At 42.8% G+C, this 17,277-nt stretch overlaps 1 protein-coding gene across 2 annotated transcripts in view; it reads right to left on the reverse strand.

Moving 5' to 3' along the window:
* Positions 1-185: 185 nt before the first annotated feature.
* Positions 186-17,277, reverse strand: part of LOC133576120 (uncharacterized) — a 40,074-nt gene continuing 22,982 nt past the window's right edge. Inside the window, exons 6-8 of one of the 2 annotated variants that reach the window (XM_061929123.1) lie at positions 15,383-15,414; positions 15,128-15,277; positions 186-3,781 (exon numbers count right to left, since the gene is read on the reverse strand). In XM_061929123.1, the coding sequence (XP_061785107.1) occupies positions 3,645-3,781; positions 15,128-15,277; positions 15,383-15,414 (319 nt within the window). In that variant the 3' untranslated portion in view covers positions 186-3,644. The remainder of the gene's footprint in view (positions 3,782-15,127; positions 15,278-15,382; positions 15,415-17,277) is intronic. The other variant, XM_061929124.1, reaches the window with a different exon arrangement.

A 17,277-nucleotide genomic window follows, 5' to 3' on the forward strand; every position in this document is an offset into this window, starting at 1 on the left:
TAGGCTGCTGCCCCCGCGACCCGACCTCGGATAAGCGGAAGAAGATGGATGGATGGATGGATGTCTGACTTGTGTGTGTTTTCACACCCCAGCTTCTTCTCCCCGCTTCCCATCCCTCTCGATTTGAATCTGGAAATGTCAGAGATAGCTTTTATTTAATGTGGAGAGGAAGCAAACAAAAAAGAACACAGAAATAAATTATTTGATTTTTTTAATGCTGTAAACTGGAGTTGTCTCTGTTGTTTGAAGCATGAGTCGATTCCCGGGCGTAGTGGAAGTTTTAAGGTCTTTATTTTGAGAATTATGTTTCCTTTGTTTAATATCTACACATAAGACATAATCACTATTTTACATCACATTAACCCTCAAACAGTGTTATTGCATGAACACCTGCAGTTGAACAGCGACAATACAAAAAATGTATTAGTAGTTTTGAGACAACAGCCAAAATGACTTACGCACAATCTGTTGTAATCCAATACGAAAAGTTTAACCTGCAAAAAAACAATGCTCAGATAATAATTTACAATACCGTGTGTATGGTTAATCATCTTTGCAAAGGCAGACTTTATGTACTGAATCACACAGATGGACTTCATGAACTTGTGACTATACATAGAATGTTCTTGCAGGTGTAACAAAAGTCTCCAAACGTAGGCGGACATCCTTTTCACGTAATACTTTCATTTGTTCCTTTCAGACAAATGCCGTACACAAAACGACCAAAGTTGTGTTTTTGCAGCCAACATCACTGATTTCTTATCAATAGCACAAAAGTGACAAGTAGTCACCCAGATGCTTTTTACACTGACAAAAACGACAAAATTCAAGTTTATTTGATGAGATCGCAACACTTTGCTTTGAAGGAGCTATCGCCTTTGGCACGTTGGCTATGGCATGCTGAATGTAAAAGATCAGTCACACAGACATACACTATATATATAGTATTTGGCCACCTGCCTTGACTCACATATGAACTTGAAGTGCCATCCCATTCCTAACCCATAGGGTTCAATGCCTTTTGCAGCTATTACAGCTTCAACTCTTCTGGGAAGGCTGTCCACAAGGTTGCAGAGTGTGTTTATGGGAATTTTCCACCATTCTTCTAAAAGCGCATTGGTGAGGTCACACACTGATGTTGGTCGAGAAGGCCTGGCTCTCAGTCTCTGTTCTTATTCATCCCAAAGGTGTTCTATCCGGTTCAGGTAAGGACTCTGCGCAGGCCAATCAAGTGTCATCCACACCAGACTCTGTCATCCATGTCTTTATGGACCTTGCTTTATGCACTGGTGCACAGTCAGATTGGGAGCATGGAATTGTCCACAATGTTTTGGAATCCTGGAGCATTCAAAGTTCCTTTCACTGGAACTAAGGGGCCAAGCCTAACTCCTGAAAAACAACCCCACACCATTATTCCTCTTCCACCAAACTTTACACTCGGCACAATGCAGTCTGAATTTTTAGCGTTCTCCTGGCAACATCCAAACCCAGACTAGTCCATCAGATTGCTAGATGAAAAAGCGTGATTCATCAGTCCAGAGAAGGCGTCTCCACTGCTCTACAGTCCAGTGGCGACGTGCTTTACACCACTGCATCCCACGTTTTGCATTGGACTTGGTGATGTATGACTTAGATGCATCTGCTCGGCCATGGAAACCCATTCCATGATGCTCCCTGCGTACTGTACGTGGGCTAATTGGAAGGTCACATGAAGTTTGGAGCTCTGTAGCCACTGACTGCAGAAAGTCGGCGACCTCTTTGCACTATGCGCTTCAGCATCCGTTGACCCCTCAGTTTACATGGCCTACCACTTGGTAGCTGAGTTGCTGTTGTTCCCAAACTCTTCCATTTTCTTATAACAAAGCCGACAGTTGACTTTGGAATATTTAGGAGCGAGGACATTTCACGACTGGATTTGTTGCACAGGTGGCATCCTATGACAGTTCCACGCTGGAAATCACTGAGCTCCTGAGAGCGGCCCATTCTTTCACAAATGTTTGTAGAAACAGTCTCCACGCCTAAGTGCTTGATTTTATACGCCTGTGGCCGGGCCAAGTGATTAGGACACCTGATTCGGATCATTTGGATGGGTGGCCAAATACTTTTGGCAATATAGTGTATTTCTCAGATTTAGCTCATTTTCATCACATTTAAGTTTAAATTAAATGTTGACTCTAAATGTTATATCTAAATGTTAAACCAAAACCTACATCTTAAATATAAATTGATATGCTAAATATACATATGTTAAATCTAAACCTAAATCCTAAATATAAATTGATATGTTAAATATACATATGTTAAATCTAAACCTAAATCTTAGTTCTACATCTAAATGCGAGCGCTAAATCTCTCACCAAGTGTAAAGATGAATATTTATAGGATGCCAACTTTCTTACTGCAGAAGAAGGAAACATGACTGATGCTTAATGACAAAAAAGTAGCTTTTTTTTTTTTTAAATGTTAGCTCCAAATGTGTGAGTGTGCAGGGTGTGTTGCATAAAGACAATTAGACACTCAAACATGTCGACGCTGCACTTCCACGTTTGACAAGGAATGGAATTGATTCTTGCACCGAGGCATGCGGTGTGCAATAATCCACCTATTTCTGTTTGTATGTATCTTTCGTCATTTCACTGCGCTCGTACTTCATGATTGTGTTACATATGAACATGACATTGCTGTAGACGACACGATCACTGTCATATACTGCAAGTTTGATGCAGCAGCTAGCAGACCTTCGGCTCTAAATAATGTCTTAATTGTGAGCTAAATGGTAAAACATGATCATAGTGAGGTTTTCATTTGACATTTAGATATATTCAGAGTCAACGTTTAATTTAAACTTAAATGTGATGAAAATGTGCTAAATCTGAGAAAAGTGAGTTAAATCTGAGAAATGTCACACTGACTGAACTTCTACATTTGGCACCCACTGGCCTGGTTCTTTTTATAAGGTAAGTACAAACTTAATTAACAATCAAAACATGAGCTAATTGATAAGCTTATGTCCTAAATGAAGTTGGCGGCTGTGGTGTGTGATTTTTAGTCACACACACTAGGTGTGGTGAAATTATCCTCTGCATTTGACCCATCCCCTTGTTCCACCCCCTGGGAGGTGAGGGGAGCAGTGAGCAGCAGCGGTGGCCGCGCTCGGGAATCATTTTGGTGATTTAACCCCCAATTCCAACCCTTGATGCTGAGTGCCAAGCAGGGAGGTAAAAGGTCCCATTTTTATTGTCTTTGGTATGACTCGGCCGGGGTTTGAACTCACGACCTTCCAGCCTCGGGGCGGACACTCTAACCACAAGGCCACTGAGCAGGTCTAACCAAGAAGGTTTCGCTCAGCTAACTAGCTTTAGCCTCATAAGTAGCAAACAACCTATTTTGCTTATGAAATACAATTCACGTGAAACATAAAGTAAACTTTACACTAATATGACACATTTACAGTAAATATATACATCTATTTTATATTTATTTTTACTTAATCAGCCCTTTCTTGCGTCGAATCTATGCGCTGGTTACACCCTGCTAAATTATTTTTTTCCCCCAGGTCAAAGTGTAAAAGTCCAAAGCGAGGGGGTACACTCTCCTTCACTGACACTCTGAACACTGTTTGTGTAGAGTCACAGGGGAACAACTCAAGAGTGACGTATGCGGTTGTCATGACGATGTTGACTTCCAACACCTGTGTCATCTTTGATCAGAATTCGTCCTCGGAGCTGTCTGCCAACAGCATGGCCTGATCCTGGCGGCTTGTGCCGACCTCCAGAGGTTGCTGCAGGTAACAATTGATAGCATTAAAAGACATTCATGTTTCTATTGGGAGTTTATTAACAACAGGATTACGCTAGAATTGCTAATCAAGGAACAACGAGACAGATTTTTGGTTCGGATCTAAGTAAAAGTTTGTAACATTTATTTTCACTGTTCATGCCATTAGACAATTTTTTAAATAAATGCATTGAGTTAAAAAAAAAACCATGCATGTGTTACCTGCAAAATCGAATACTAACATTCAAAACCCATGATATAATGATATAATGATATACCACAGAAATTTCCTCCAGAAGGTCTTATCTTTGTCCATGTGATGTCAGAGGAAACAAAAATGTGAGCTGTTTGGCCACAATACCCAGCAATATGTTTGGAGCAAAAAAGGTGAGGCCTTTAATCCCAGGAACACCATGCCTACCGTCAAGCATGGCAGTGGTAGTATTATACTCTGGGCCTGTTTTGCTGCCAATGGAACTGGTGCTTTACAGAGAGTAAATGGGACTATGAAAAAGGAGGATTACCTCCAAATTCTTCAGGACAACCTAAAATCATCAGCCCGGAGGTTGGGTCTTGGGCACAGTTGGGTGTTCCAGCAGAATAATGACCCCCAAACACACGTCAAAAGTGGTAAAGAGATGGCTAAATTAGGCAAGAATTAAGGTTTTTGAATGGCCTTCCCAAAGTCCTGACGTGTGGACAATGCTGAAGAAACAAGTCCATGTCAGAAAACCAACAAATTTAGCTGAACTGCACCAATTTTGTCAAGGAGGAGTGGTCAAAAATTCAACCAGAAGCTTGTGGATGGCTACCAAAAGCGCCTTATCGCCAAGGGACATGTAACCAAATATTAACATTGCTGTATGTATACTTTTGACCCAGCAGATTTGCTCACATTTTCAGTAGACCCATAATAAATTCATAAAAGAACCAAACTTCATGAATGTTTTTTGTGACAAACAAGTATGTGCTCCAATCACTCTATCACAAAAAAATAAGAGTTGTAGAAAATATTACAAAAACTCAAGACAGTGTGACCCACCCATAATGTGTCACATTTTTGTGTTGATATATTTATTTTATTTTATGGTTTGAATTCGTTTTTGGAGCTGTCATTCCACATTTATCAATATTCACATTGGTCAGTAGGGGGCAGCAGGGCGTTTCTTCCCAATTGAATGCGATCACCTACAGACCGGAAGTGTCTTGTCATTCTGACGAGAGCGACCAGTCTGTGACCAACTGAAACGTTCTGTGTGCTTTTTTCCTCCTGTATAACAGGTTAGTTTTAGTAAAACAACTCACTGAATAATATCATGTTTTTTTCTAAGTTTAAGTACACATTCTGATGGTGGAGCCTAACTCTAAAGTGTTTGTGAGTTGTAGTTTGTATTTGTGAATGAATCCAGTGCACAGCTGTATTAATCAATACAAAATGGCGACGTGCGTGTGCAATGTTTATATAGGAACTTCTGATCCTAATTCAGACTCCCCAAATTAGAGCTCCCATTTTCTTATTGATTTCATATGTATATTTGTATAATGTGTGTGTTCTGAAATAGGTTTTACATGCTATTTTGTTATGTTTAGACATGGTTATATAAGTTAAGCTCTCAGGAATGGTCAATGAACATTTCAAGTACAGTAACTTAAAGCTGCTATATAAGAAGAAGAATATGAAGAAAAGTAAAGTATTTAAATGAATGTTGCTAAATTGTGCATTAAGTTAAAGGTGAATATTCCTGAGAAAGACAAGACAGTGAAATAATGTCTAATTGAGCACTATATTGTATGTTTTGGAGTGATGATATAGAAATGTGAAAATATATGGCAAAGGCATACAGTATTGTTATGGTAATTATAACTCCAGTGATACAGTAACAGTTTAATGATAGTTTATTGAGTGTTTTGATGAAAATAGAGGTGAAGATAAAGTAAAAGACATTGACATGATAATACAAAGTGACAAAAGATATGGGAAATTAAGTGAATTGTGGATTTGTAAATTCTGTTAATAAATTCTGACGAGAGCGACCAGTCTGTGACCAACTGAAACGTTCTGTGTGCTTTTTTTCCTCCTGTACAACAGGACAATATTATCTGACTGCTTGTCCTGGCTACCTGGGACCTGCAACAGATATTTGGATCGTCCGGGATCGGCAACGCCATTGATGGTTTGACGGTTGCTGATCCAGTGATATATATATGAACCCGTAAGGCCAGAGTGACTGCACGTTACTGAAGTGAGGTGGCGTGTCTGCGGTGCGGCGACAGAGCAGAGGTGGTGTGTCTACAGTGCGGCTACAGAGAAGAGGTGGCGCGACTGCAGGACAACTACAGTGCAGAGGTGGCCTGACTGCAGTACGACTTCAGTACAGAGGTGACGTGCGACCATAGAGCCAAAGCGACTACAGAGACTGCAGTGCGACTACAAAGACTGCAGTGCGACTACAGTGACTTAGTGCGACTACAGAGGCGAGGTGAAGTGGCCGCAGAGCGACGACAGAAGCAAGGTGTCATCACTGCAGCTAAGGCCATGTCTGAAGGACGAAAAGAACTCTTATGGAGCATCAAAAAGCAACTATACCATCTCTCAGGCACCGAAGCCTATGAGGTTGCGATGTCCATCGGAATTGATCATCCAGGCACAGATGAGCTGAGCTTAACCGATGAAGAAAGCTGCATCGACCATATCCTTTCCTTTATGCAATCTGATGATCTGTTTAATTCTAATGATGAGGGTATTGGTCGTTTGATGATATTGAATGATGTAATATTGAAGGTTATCAAAAAACGTGATTGTTTTGAATTGCCTGTTTTTGTTTCAAATGATGAGCCATCTTGTTCAAATGCACCACCCACACGCTCAGGTGATACTACATATCCACACACTAACCCCAGTACACACACCCACACAACCACACCAGATATGAAGCAGCTACAAGCCATGTATGAAGAACTAGGCAGGAAGTTACAGGAATGTGTGACTCTCATCACATCTTCTGGCCTGACAACCACAACTGACCCACACCTGAACAACCATGATGCAAATGACCCCCTAATGACTCAAAGAACCCCAGCACAAGTTGGCAGCCAGCCACGTCACCATAGTGATATTGAACCCACACCACGCCAAACCTCAGAGAGGTTGGTCTCCCTACAAGATCTTGCTTATCTCCAGCGAAAAGAGTACAGGATACATGGGGGCCAAATAAGTGACACTACATCTGACCTCAGCTACAACAGCTTATGCAAACAAATAGATGAAGGTCTCAGAGAGAAACACACTGAGGGTGAGGTCATTAGAGGGGTGCTCCGTACAATCAAACCTGGCAACTTCAGAGATATGTTGACAAACAAAGACGACCTGACTGTCACAGAACTCAAAAGCTTCCTCCAGTCACACCTAGGTGAGAAGGGATGCACAGAGCTCTTTCAGGACTTGATGTGTGCCAAGCAATATGAAAATGAGACACCACAGCAATTCTTGTATAGAATGATTGGCCTCAAACAAAAGATTATGTTCACTACTAAACAAACAAGCTCAGTAGTTAAGTATGATACCTCCACAATACAGTGCATATTCTTGAACACATTATGTCAGGGAATAGGAGAGAAGTATGATGATGTCAGGCGTGAGCTCAAGCCTCTCCTCCCAACAGTATCTGATGAAGCTTTGCTGCGACAGGTGATAAAGACCACCACAGAGGAAAGTGAGAGAAAGCGCAGATTTGGTCGCAGCTCTGCCCGCAAAGTAAGTCAGGCCCATAGCACCCAGGCTGAACCTGAGGAGAAAGTTAAGAGTGAGGTAAAAGTCAACACTGTTAATAAAGATGACACAATACAGAGACTTAGCTCCCAGGTTGAAGCATTGACCCAGGCAATGGAGACCCTGAAACAGCTGGTCACACAGGCTCATGCACCAGATCAGCGCTGTACACCAACCTCTTACTGTGACCCTGAAAAGCCCAGAACTGAGAGAAAGACACAGAGACCCTATGGCTGCACACAATGTGTCGCCCAGTCCAATCCAAATTGCAACCACTGCTTTGCATGCGGAGAAGAAGGCCATCGTGCAGTTGGGTGCTTGAAGAAACAGAAACTGTCGGGAAACGGGGTGCGGTCAAGACAGAGGGACAACCTTTGACCGCTCCTGCACCCATGTCCCAACCCCAAACAGGCCTAAAACAAAAGCCAGTTAAAATCAGTGATGCCAACACAATACAATCTCAAAATACCTCACAGCCATGCAAGCTAGTAGCCCCACTAATTGGCCGCAAATCCCTGCTGAAATGTAGTATGGGTGGCTACGCTGTCACTGTCCTGCTGGACACAGGAGCCAATGTGAGCCTAATTGACAGCACGTGGAAGAACAAGTATCTACCTAGCCAAGATATTCGACCTCTCTGTGAGCTACTGGACAATGAGCTGAATGTTTCGGCAGTCACGGGTGATGAAGTGCCTTACGACGGATGGGTTGAAGTGGTGGTAAACCTGCAAGGCAATGATGATCCAGACTTATCCATCCGTGTACCCTTCCTAGTGAGTTGCCTGAAACTAGACAGACCATTAGTTGGTTTTACTGTAATCCAAGAACTCATTAAGAGTAACGAAGGCCGGCCTAAACTCATGTCCATTCTGTCTAACCTCCTTGCAGGTGCCATGGAGATTGATGATGTTAGTGCTGGGGCCATAGTGAGTTTTATTCGGACTCAGAACTCCCCAAAAGAGGAAAATGCTGCTGTAAAAGTGGGTTTCAAAGAGGTCACAATTTATTCAGGTCAGGTAGTTCACATTAAGTGCAGGGTTCCAGCCAATATCAACCCCTCAGAGTCATTTGTGTTGTTTGAACCCAACCTTGACAGTGTACAGCTGGAGTCATTGAGCATTGGAGCAGGCTTAATGGAGATTCACCAGACAGACAGGTGTTTCATTAAAGTTCCAGTGTCAAACCACTCCCAACATGATGTGACCTTGCCAAGCTTCACAGTCCTAGGCATCATTGAGCCCATTGACAAAGTCATAGAGACAGACAGTCCCCACAGTGACCATAAGAGTATTCATGTTAACACTGTTGACTCCTCACCTCCCCCCAATTCTAATCAGGTCCCACCCACTGCAGACCTGTGGCACCCACCAGTGGATGTCAGTCATCTGACAGATGATCAACAAGAGGAGGTGAAACAAATGTTGATGGAGGAATCAGGAGCTTTTGCTCGCAATGATGGTGACATTGGGAACATCCCAACCCTCCATATGACCATCAGTCTGAAAGATGACATTCCAGTCCAAAAAACATATTCATCCATTCCCAAACCACTCTATCAAGAGATCAAACAGTACATCCAAGAGCTGCTTGCAAAGGGCTGGATCGTCAAGTCAAAATCACCCTTTGCAGCACCTGTTGTCTGTGTCAGAAAACGTGATGGATCTCTAAGACTGTGTATTGATTACAGGCAGTTGAACCAGAAAACAGTGCCAGATCGCCACCCACTGCCTCGCATCCAGGATCTCTTGGACACCCTGGGCGGCCACAGCTGGTTCACCATTCTTGACCAAGGCAAAGCCTATCATCAGGGCTACATAGCTGAAGGATCCCGCCACATGACAGCCTTCATATCTCCTTGGGGTCTATATGAGTGGGTGAGAATACCGTTTGGTCTCAGCAATGCCCCTGCTGCTTTCCAACGCAGCATGGAGGAGATGCTTGTCACCTTGCGTGACGACTGCTGTATTCCTTACCTTGACGACATCCTCTGCTACTCCAAGACCTTTGCTGATCATGTCGATGCAGTGCGTCGTGTCCTGAGAGCCCTGCAACGTTATGGAGTCAAGCTGCGACCCACAAAATGTGAGTTGTTCAAACCAGAGGTCAGGTATGTGGGGAGGTTAGTGTCAGCTAATGGGGTGAGAATAGACCCAAAAGACATCGAGGCTGTAATGTCACTGAGGGAGAAAAGACCCACTACAGTGGGGGATGTCCGTAAACTGTTAGGTTTTCTGAGTTACTATAGGATGTACATTCAAGATTTCTCCCGCATCGCTAAGCCAATATATGGGCTGCTACAAGTGAAAGGAAATCCTGATACAACACAGGGGAAGATAAAGAAAGGTAAAGGAGCACAGTTGCCTTCAAAGACCCCCATACAATGGACTGATTGTCACCAGACCATCCTCGAGCAGCTCATTAACGTCCTGTCACACCCACCTACACTAGCATACCCTGACTTTGAACTTCCCTTTACACTACACACAGACGCCCGTCAGCAGGGACTCGGTGCAGTCTTGTACCAGCGACAGAGTGGAAAGCTGAAAGTCATTGCATATGGTTCAATGACATTGACCCCCGCTGAAAAGAACTATAACTTTCACTCTGGAAAGCTGGAGTTCTTAGCCTTAAAGTGGGCGGTATGTGAAAAATTCAGGGATTATCTGTTTTACGCCCCATCCTTCACAGTGTATACAGACAATAATCCACTAACATACGTGATGAGTACTGCAAAGCTGAATGCCACAGGCTACAGATGGGTTGGAGAGCTTGCTGACTTCAGATTCAACCTAAAGTACAGGCCAGGAAAAGTCAATGTGGATGCTGACACACTGTCTCGTCTCCCACTGGACATAAACCGTTTTGTTGAGGAGTGTACTGAAGAGCTCGACAGAGATGCAATACATGCTACTTGGGAAGGAAGTGAGGCTGCAAAAAGGTATGACATTGCCTATGTTGCTTCTCTTAACCTGGCCCAAAGTTCAGAGTCTCAAGTTAAGTCCCCAGTACCGACCATCAGCCAAAGTGAACTAATCAGATCTCAGAGGCAGGATGCAGCCATCAGTGAGATAATCAAGCTGAAACGGACAAAAACAGCACTGACAAATGAGGACAGGAAGAAAGCAGGTGGCCCTGTGAAAAGACTCATGCATGAGTGGGGTAAACTGTATATGGAATGTGGCCTACTGTACAGGAGTGCAGGGGGTCGACAGCAGCTTGTCCTACCTTCTGAATATCGGCCCCTTGTAATGAAGCATCTCCATGATGACATGGCTCATCTAGGATCAGAGCGAGTCATTGGGCTGGCAAGAGATCGTTTCTATTGGCCCTTCATGAAAAAGGACATTGAGGTTTATGTCACAAAACAGTGCCCCTGTATCAAGAAAAAGAAACCTGTGGTCCATGATAGAGCACCAATGGGCAGTATCACGACCAGTGCACCTCTTGAGCTTGTGTCTATCGATTACATGCACTTGGAGCAAAGCAAGGGTGGATACGAATACATCTTAGTAGTCATAGACCACTTCACCAGATTTGCCCAAGCATATCCAACACGAAACAAGTCAGGCAGAACAGCTGCAGAGAAAATATTTAATGACTTCATCCCTCGGTTTGGTTTTTTATCCAAATTGCACCATGATCAAGGCAGAGAGTTCGAGAACTCCCTGTTTAAGACCCTTCAGCAACTGTCTGGGGTGGGACACTCCAGGACAACCCCGTACCATCCACAGGGAAACCCTGCCGAGAGATTCAATCGGACGTTGCTTCAGATGTTGAGAACACTGCAAGAGGAGAAAAAGAGCAACTGGAAGGATCATTTACCACAGGTGGTGCACGCATATAACTGCACTAGACACGAGGCCACAGGTTTCTCACCCCACTACCTCATGTTTGGGCGCCACCCCCGCCTCCCTGTAGATCTGCTCTTTGGTCTGTCCTCTGAAGAGGAGGGTGAAACACCCCAAGGGTACGCCGACAAATGGGCTGTGAGAATGAAAGAGGCCTACCGCATTGCATCTGAGAACAGTCAGCAGTCCAGTGCACGAGGCAAGAGACGATATGACCTTCATGTGAAGGGGATTGTTCTACAGCCTGGTGACAGGGTTTTAGTTCGCAACATGAGTGAGAGAGGAGGCCCAGGAAAGCTCAGGTCCTACTGGGAACAAACGGTAAACATTGTTAAGGAACAAATAAATGACAGCCCTGTTTACAAAGTGTCTCCAGAGACAGGTGGTGGCAAAGTCCGTACTCTACATAGGAATCTCCTCCACCTTGTAAACGACTTACCTGTGAGTGTGGCTGAACAGTCAAAGAACCAAGCACCGACTAAAGAGAGACAAAGGAATAGGAGTCAGGTTGAAAGGAATGCAGAGAGAGAGACATTCCAAAGCAGTGCTTCATCTGACTCTGATGAAGATGGCCCAAGACCACAGTACTGGCTCAGAGTATCAAGGCCAGCCGAGTCACAAAGGTCAAATATAACAACCACCCATGTGCCTAATAGAAACCATGTTACTTCTCCATCCTTACATGAACAAGCAAGGATGACCACACAAGCAGGAGAGCACAGACAGCCTCCCAGCTTCACAGCAGAGGAACCTGAACTGATGGAGCAAGAACAATCCAGTGAACACGAATATGAACAGAATGCTGAAAATGAACATTGCCAACCCAGATATGACACTAACCAGGACAGTCCTACTTCCTCTCAGTGTGGTTCAGTCAGGAGACCAGTGCGAGTCAGGAGACCACCCAGGACACTGACTTACGAGTCTCTTGGTCAGCCATCCTACCAGTCAATTGGGTCAGTCAACAATATTGGACTTTGTGGGCCGCAGACATTGCCAGCATGGGGAATACAGTCAGGCCCAACACCACATTACCCACCCTATCCCACACTATACCCAACACTGCCATACACCGTCATGATGCCATACATTGTACCTTCCTTTGCATACTAACATACAAGTTTTGATTTGAAAAAAAAAAAGTGTATTGAAAAGAGTATTTTGTTTTGAGTCATTTTCTTTGTCGGGGAGCGTGTGACCCACCCATAATGTGTCACATTTTTGTGTTGATATATTTATTTTATTTTATGGTTTGAATTCGTTTTTGGAGCTGTCATTCCACATTTATCAATATTCACATTGGTCAGTAGGGGGCAGCAGGGCGTTTCTTCCCAATTGAATGCGATCACCTACAGACCGGAAGTGTCTTGTCATTCTGACGAGAGCGACCAGTCTGTGACCAACTGAAACGTTCTGTGTGCTTTTTTTCCTCCTGTATAACAGGTTAGTTTTAGTAAAACAACTCACTGAATAATATCCATGTTTTTTTCTAAGTTTAAGTACACATTCTGATGGTGGAGCCTAACTCTAAAGTGTTTGTGAGTTGTAGTTTGTATTTGTGAATGAATCCAGTGTACAGCTGTATTAATCAATACAAAATGGCGACGTGAGTGCGCAATGTTTATATAGGAACTTCTGATCCTAATTCAGACTCCCCAAATTAGAGCTCCCATTTTCTTATTGATTTCATATGTATATTTGTATAATGTGTGTGTTCTGAAATAGGTTTTACATGCTATTTTGTTATGTTTAGACATGGTTATATAAGTTAAGCTCTCAGGAATGGTCAATGAACATTTCAAGTACAGTAACTTAAAGCTGCTATATAAGAAGAAGAATATGAAGAAAAGTAAAGTATTTAAATGAATGTTGCTAAATTGTGCATTAAGTTAAAGGTGAATATTCCTGAGAAAGACAAGACAGTGAAATAATGTCTAATTGAGCACTATATTGTATGTTTTGGAGTGATGATATAGAAATGTGAAAATATATGGCAAAGGCATACAGTATTGTTATGGTAATTATAACTCCAGTGATACAGTAACAGTTTAATGATAGTTTATTGAGTGTTTTGATGAAAATAGAGGTGAAGATAAAGTAAAAGACATTGACATGATAATACAAAGTGACGAAAGATATGGGAAATTAAGTGAATTGTGGATTTGTAAATTCTGTTAATAAATTCTGACGAGAGCGACCAGTCTGTGACCAACTGAAACGTTCTGTGTGCTTTTTTTCCTCCTGTATAACAGGACAATATTATCTGACTGCTTGTCCTGGCTACCTGGGACCTGCAACAACAGCCATGACATTATGTTCTTTACAAAAGTAAATGGGACAATGAAAAAGGAGGATTACCTCCAAATTTTTCAGGACAACCTAAAATCATCAGCACGGAGGTTGGGTCTTGGGCGCAGTTGGGTGTTCCAACAGGACAATGACCCCAAACACACGTCAAAAGTGGTAAAGGAATGGCTAAATCAGGCTAGAATTAAGGTTTTAGAATGGCCTTCCCAAAGTCCTGACTTAAATGTGCGGACAATGCTGAAGAAACAAGTCCATGTCAGAAAACCAACAAATTTAGCTGAACTGCAGCAATTTTGTCAAGAGGAGTGGTCAAAAATTCAACCAGAAGCTTGTGGATGGCTACCAAAAGTGCCTTATTGCAGTGAAACTTGCCAGAGGACATATATTATATATATAACCAAATATTAACATTGCTGTATGTATACTTTTGACCAAGGATGTGCTCCAATCACTCTATCACAAAAAAATAAGTGTTGTAGAAACTCAAGACAGCCATGAAATGATGTTCTTTACAAGTGTATGTAAACTTCCGTATATATAAATATTGTATTTTTTGTTTTATAGTGAATAGCTGTGCAGAAAGGAATATGAAACACACAACTCTGGTTAATGAGCCAAATAGTAAACAGGAAAAAAGGACATTTACCCTTTTTGGCGCTATAACATCAAAATTATCCCAGACTTCAAGATTTATAGTTCCATTTGGATCGATGATGGTGACAGAAGTCAAACGCGACACGCCACTATTCCCACTTTTAGAATGAGCTGTCACTTTTGAGCCGAAGAAGCACTTCTAGATAAACACAGTTTGGCACGACAACAGCATCTGTATCGGTCACATGTCTTTTTACATCCACACAACACGGCTTCCAGGGCCACAGTATCGCTCCTATAGTGTTTGATAATGCATTGATGCCTCAGTATAGTTTGACTCATCATACATTCCTATTCGCATCTTTTTACACTTCAATAACTGGATTGTTACTGTAAATATTGTTTTATATCTAAAACAATAGCCAATAATATTCCTGTTTCAAAATCACTTGCAGAGTTAAAAGTAGAGCCTTGATTATTTTACAGTGATTAACTTCTTTTTTACACTTTTTATTTAAAGAAGTGACTGTTAACTTCTTTTTACACCTATAAGACGATTAATGTATCTCAGACATCACCTTCATAGTTCATTATGAAGGCCACAGCTTGATGCTGGAACAGATTATTTCTAACTCCCCTCTTTCCATTATACAGTAAAACCACGTCAAGCGTTCCAGCTTGAATTCTACTGTAAATATTCTTGGATCTATGTAAAAATTTAATTTTTCTATTTTTTGTGTGTTTCCGCTAAAAAGAATCCTTGCTGGATTTACTAATGCACATAGTTTCACACAGAGAGTGTAGTATTGTAGTAGTAATAACACATAGTGACCTCTGCTTGTCTGCCCTTCCTCCGCTGGTGTTTGAAGCTGTTCCTCCTTTTGCGCTGAAGCCTCCTGACGCTGTAGAGAGCGCCCACGATGAGCAGGGCCCCCGCGATGCCGATGCCCACCGGAGCCAACATACCCGACACGTAACCTGCCTGCACAGCGGCGGTCCGAACAATCGTGAACAAGGGGTGAAGACGCCACCAGACAGCAGCTAGACATTGTAATAGACATGTTTTGCCAGCAGGGGGAAGTCTCACCTTTTCTCTGATTAGCGCCACCCAGCTGCGCACTGAAAGAGAAGAATGATTTTGTAAGCATTAATGTCTCCATTAAATGGGTTTCCATGGGGGATAGCTCCATCATTGCGTCTTAGCTGTGTATAACTTTGCCCTTTTAGGTACCACGTTTCTTTTGTATAGGTATCAAAAAGTTAATTGATTCAGTTAAAGGTGCCATAAGTAGTAATGTGGCCAGAAATGGTACTTCAATCACGGTCAAAATTCTGTAGTCTCCTCCCACTCTCCATGACTGAGGTTGCCAGATACGCAGCCGAATCCGAATCCTACTCCAAGGAACTTCAAATGGCAATCGACGAGTCCTACGCTGTAGGTTTCTCTTGTTTATGCTTCTTGCAAGATGGTTTGCTAAGTAATTATGCCACATTTTACTTATGTCGATTAGTCGATTTTTTTGTTTTTTTGTTTTAATTTTCCTGAGGGAACTCTCCTGAAGGAATCAATAAAGTACTACCGTATTTTCCGCACTATAAGGCGCACCGGATTATTAGCCGCACCTTCTATGAATTACATATTTCATAATTTTGTCCACCAATAAGCCGCCCCGGACTATAAGCCGCGCCTACGCTGCGCTAAAGTGAATGTCAAAAAAACGCTGTGCTAAAGTGAATGTCAAAAAAACAGTCAGATAGTTCAGTCAAACTTTAATAATATATTGAAAACCAGCGTTCTAACAACTCTGTCCCAAAATGTACGCAAATGTGCAATCACAAACATAGTAAAATTCAAAATGGTGTAGAGCAATAAATAGCAACATAATGTTGCTCGAACGTTAATGTCACAACACACAAAATAAACATAGCGCTCACCTTCTGAAGTTATTCTTCATTCGTAAATCCTTCGAATTCTTCGTCTTCGGTGTCCGAATTGAAAAGTTGCGCAAGCGTGGGATCCAAAAATGGCCGGCTCCGTCTCGTCGAAGTCATCGGATTCAGTGTCGCTGTTGTTGTGCAGCAGTTCTGTGAATCCTGCCTTCCGGAAAGCTCGGACCACAGTTGTGACCGAAATATCTGCCCAGGCATTTACGATCCACTGGCAAATGTTGGCGTATGTCGTCCGGCGCTGTCTGCCCGTCTTAGTGAAGGTGTGTTCGCCTTCGGAGCTGTGTGAAAAAAGCCACCCGGCCTCTTCGCGTAAACTTCCCTTAACCACTCGCTCATCTTTTCTTCATCCATCCATCCCTTCGAGTTAGCTTTTATGATGACGCCGGCTGGAAAGGTCTCTTTTGGCAAGGTCTTCCTTTTGAATATCACCATGGGTGGAAGTTAGCATGGCAAGCTAGAACCACAGTGAAGGATGACTTCTCATTCCCTGTGGTGCGAATATTCACCGTACGTGCTCCCGTTCCACAGTGCGGTTCACAGGAATATCAGTTGCTGTGAAATACGGTAGTAATCCGTGTGCGGATGGAGAGATTGCGTCTTTTTATGAACCGGATCCTTGTCGCGTAGTAGGAGCCATTTTGTGGTCTTTACAGATGTAAACAGGAAATGAAACGTACGGTGATATCCGCGCGTTTTTTCTTCTTCTTCCGGGGGCGGGTAGAAGAAGAAGCGCTTCCTGTTCTATGGGGGCGGGTGCTTTCCTTGGCGGTTGCTTGCGTAGAAGAAGAAGCGCTTCCTGTTCTACCGGGAAAAAAGATGGCGGCTGTTTACCGAAGTTGCGAGACCGAAACTTTATGAAAATGAATCGTAATAAAGCGCACCGGGTTATAAGGCGCACTGTCAGCTTTTGAGAAAAATTGTGGTTTTTAGGTGCGCCTTATAGTGCGGAAAATACGGTATCTATCTAGTACTATCTATCGATTAGCCAAATGCATTTGTAAAGTTACGCAGCAATATTTTCGTTGGGAGTCA

This window comes from Nerophis lumbriciformis, linkage group LG34 (assembly GCF_033978685.3).
Source record: "Nerophis lumbriciformis linkage group LG34, RoL_Nlum_v2.1, whole genome shotgun sequence".
NCBI lineage: Eukaryota > Metazoa > Chordata > Actinopteri > Syngnathiformes > Syngnathidae > Nerophis > Nerophis lumbriciformis.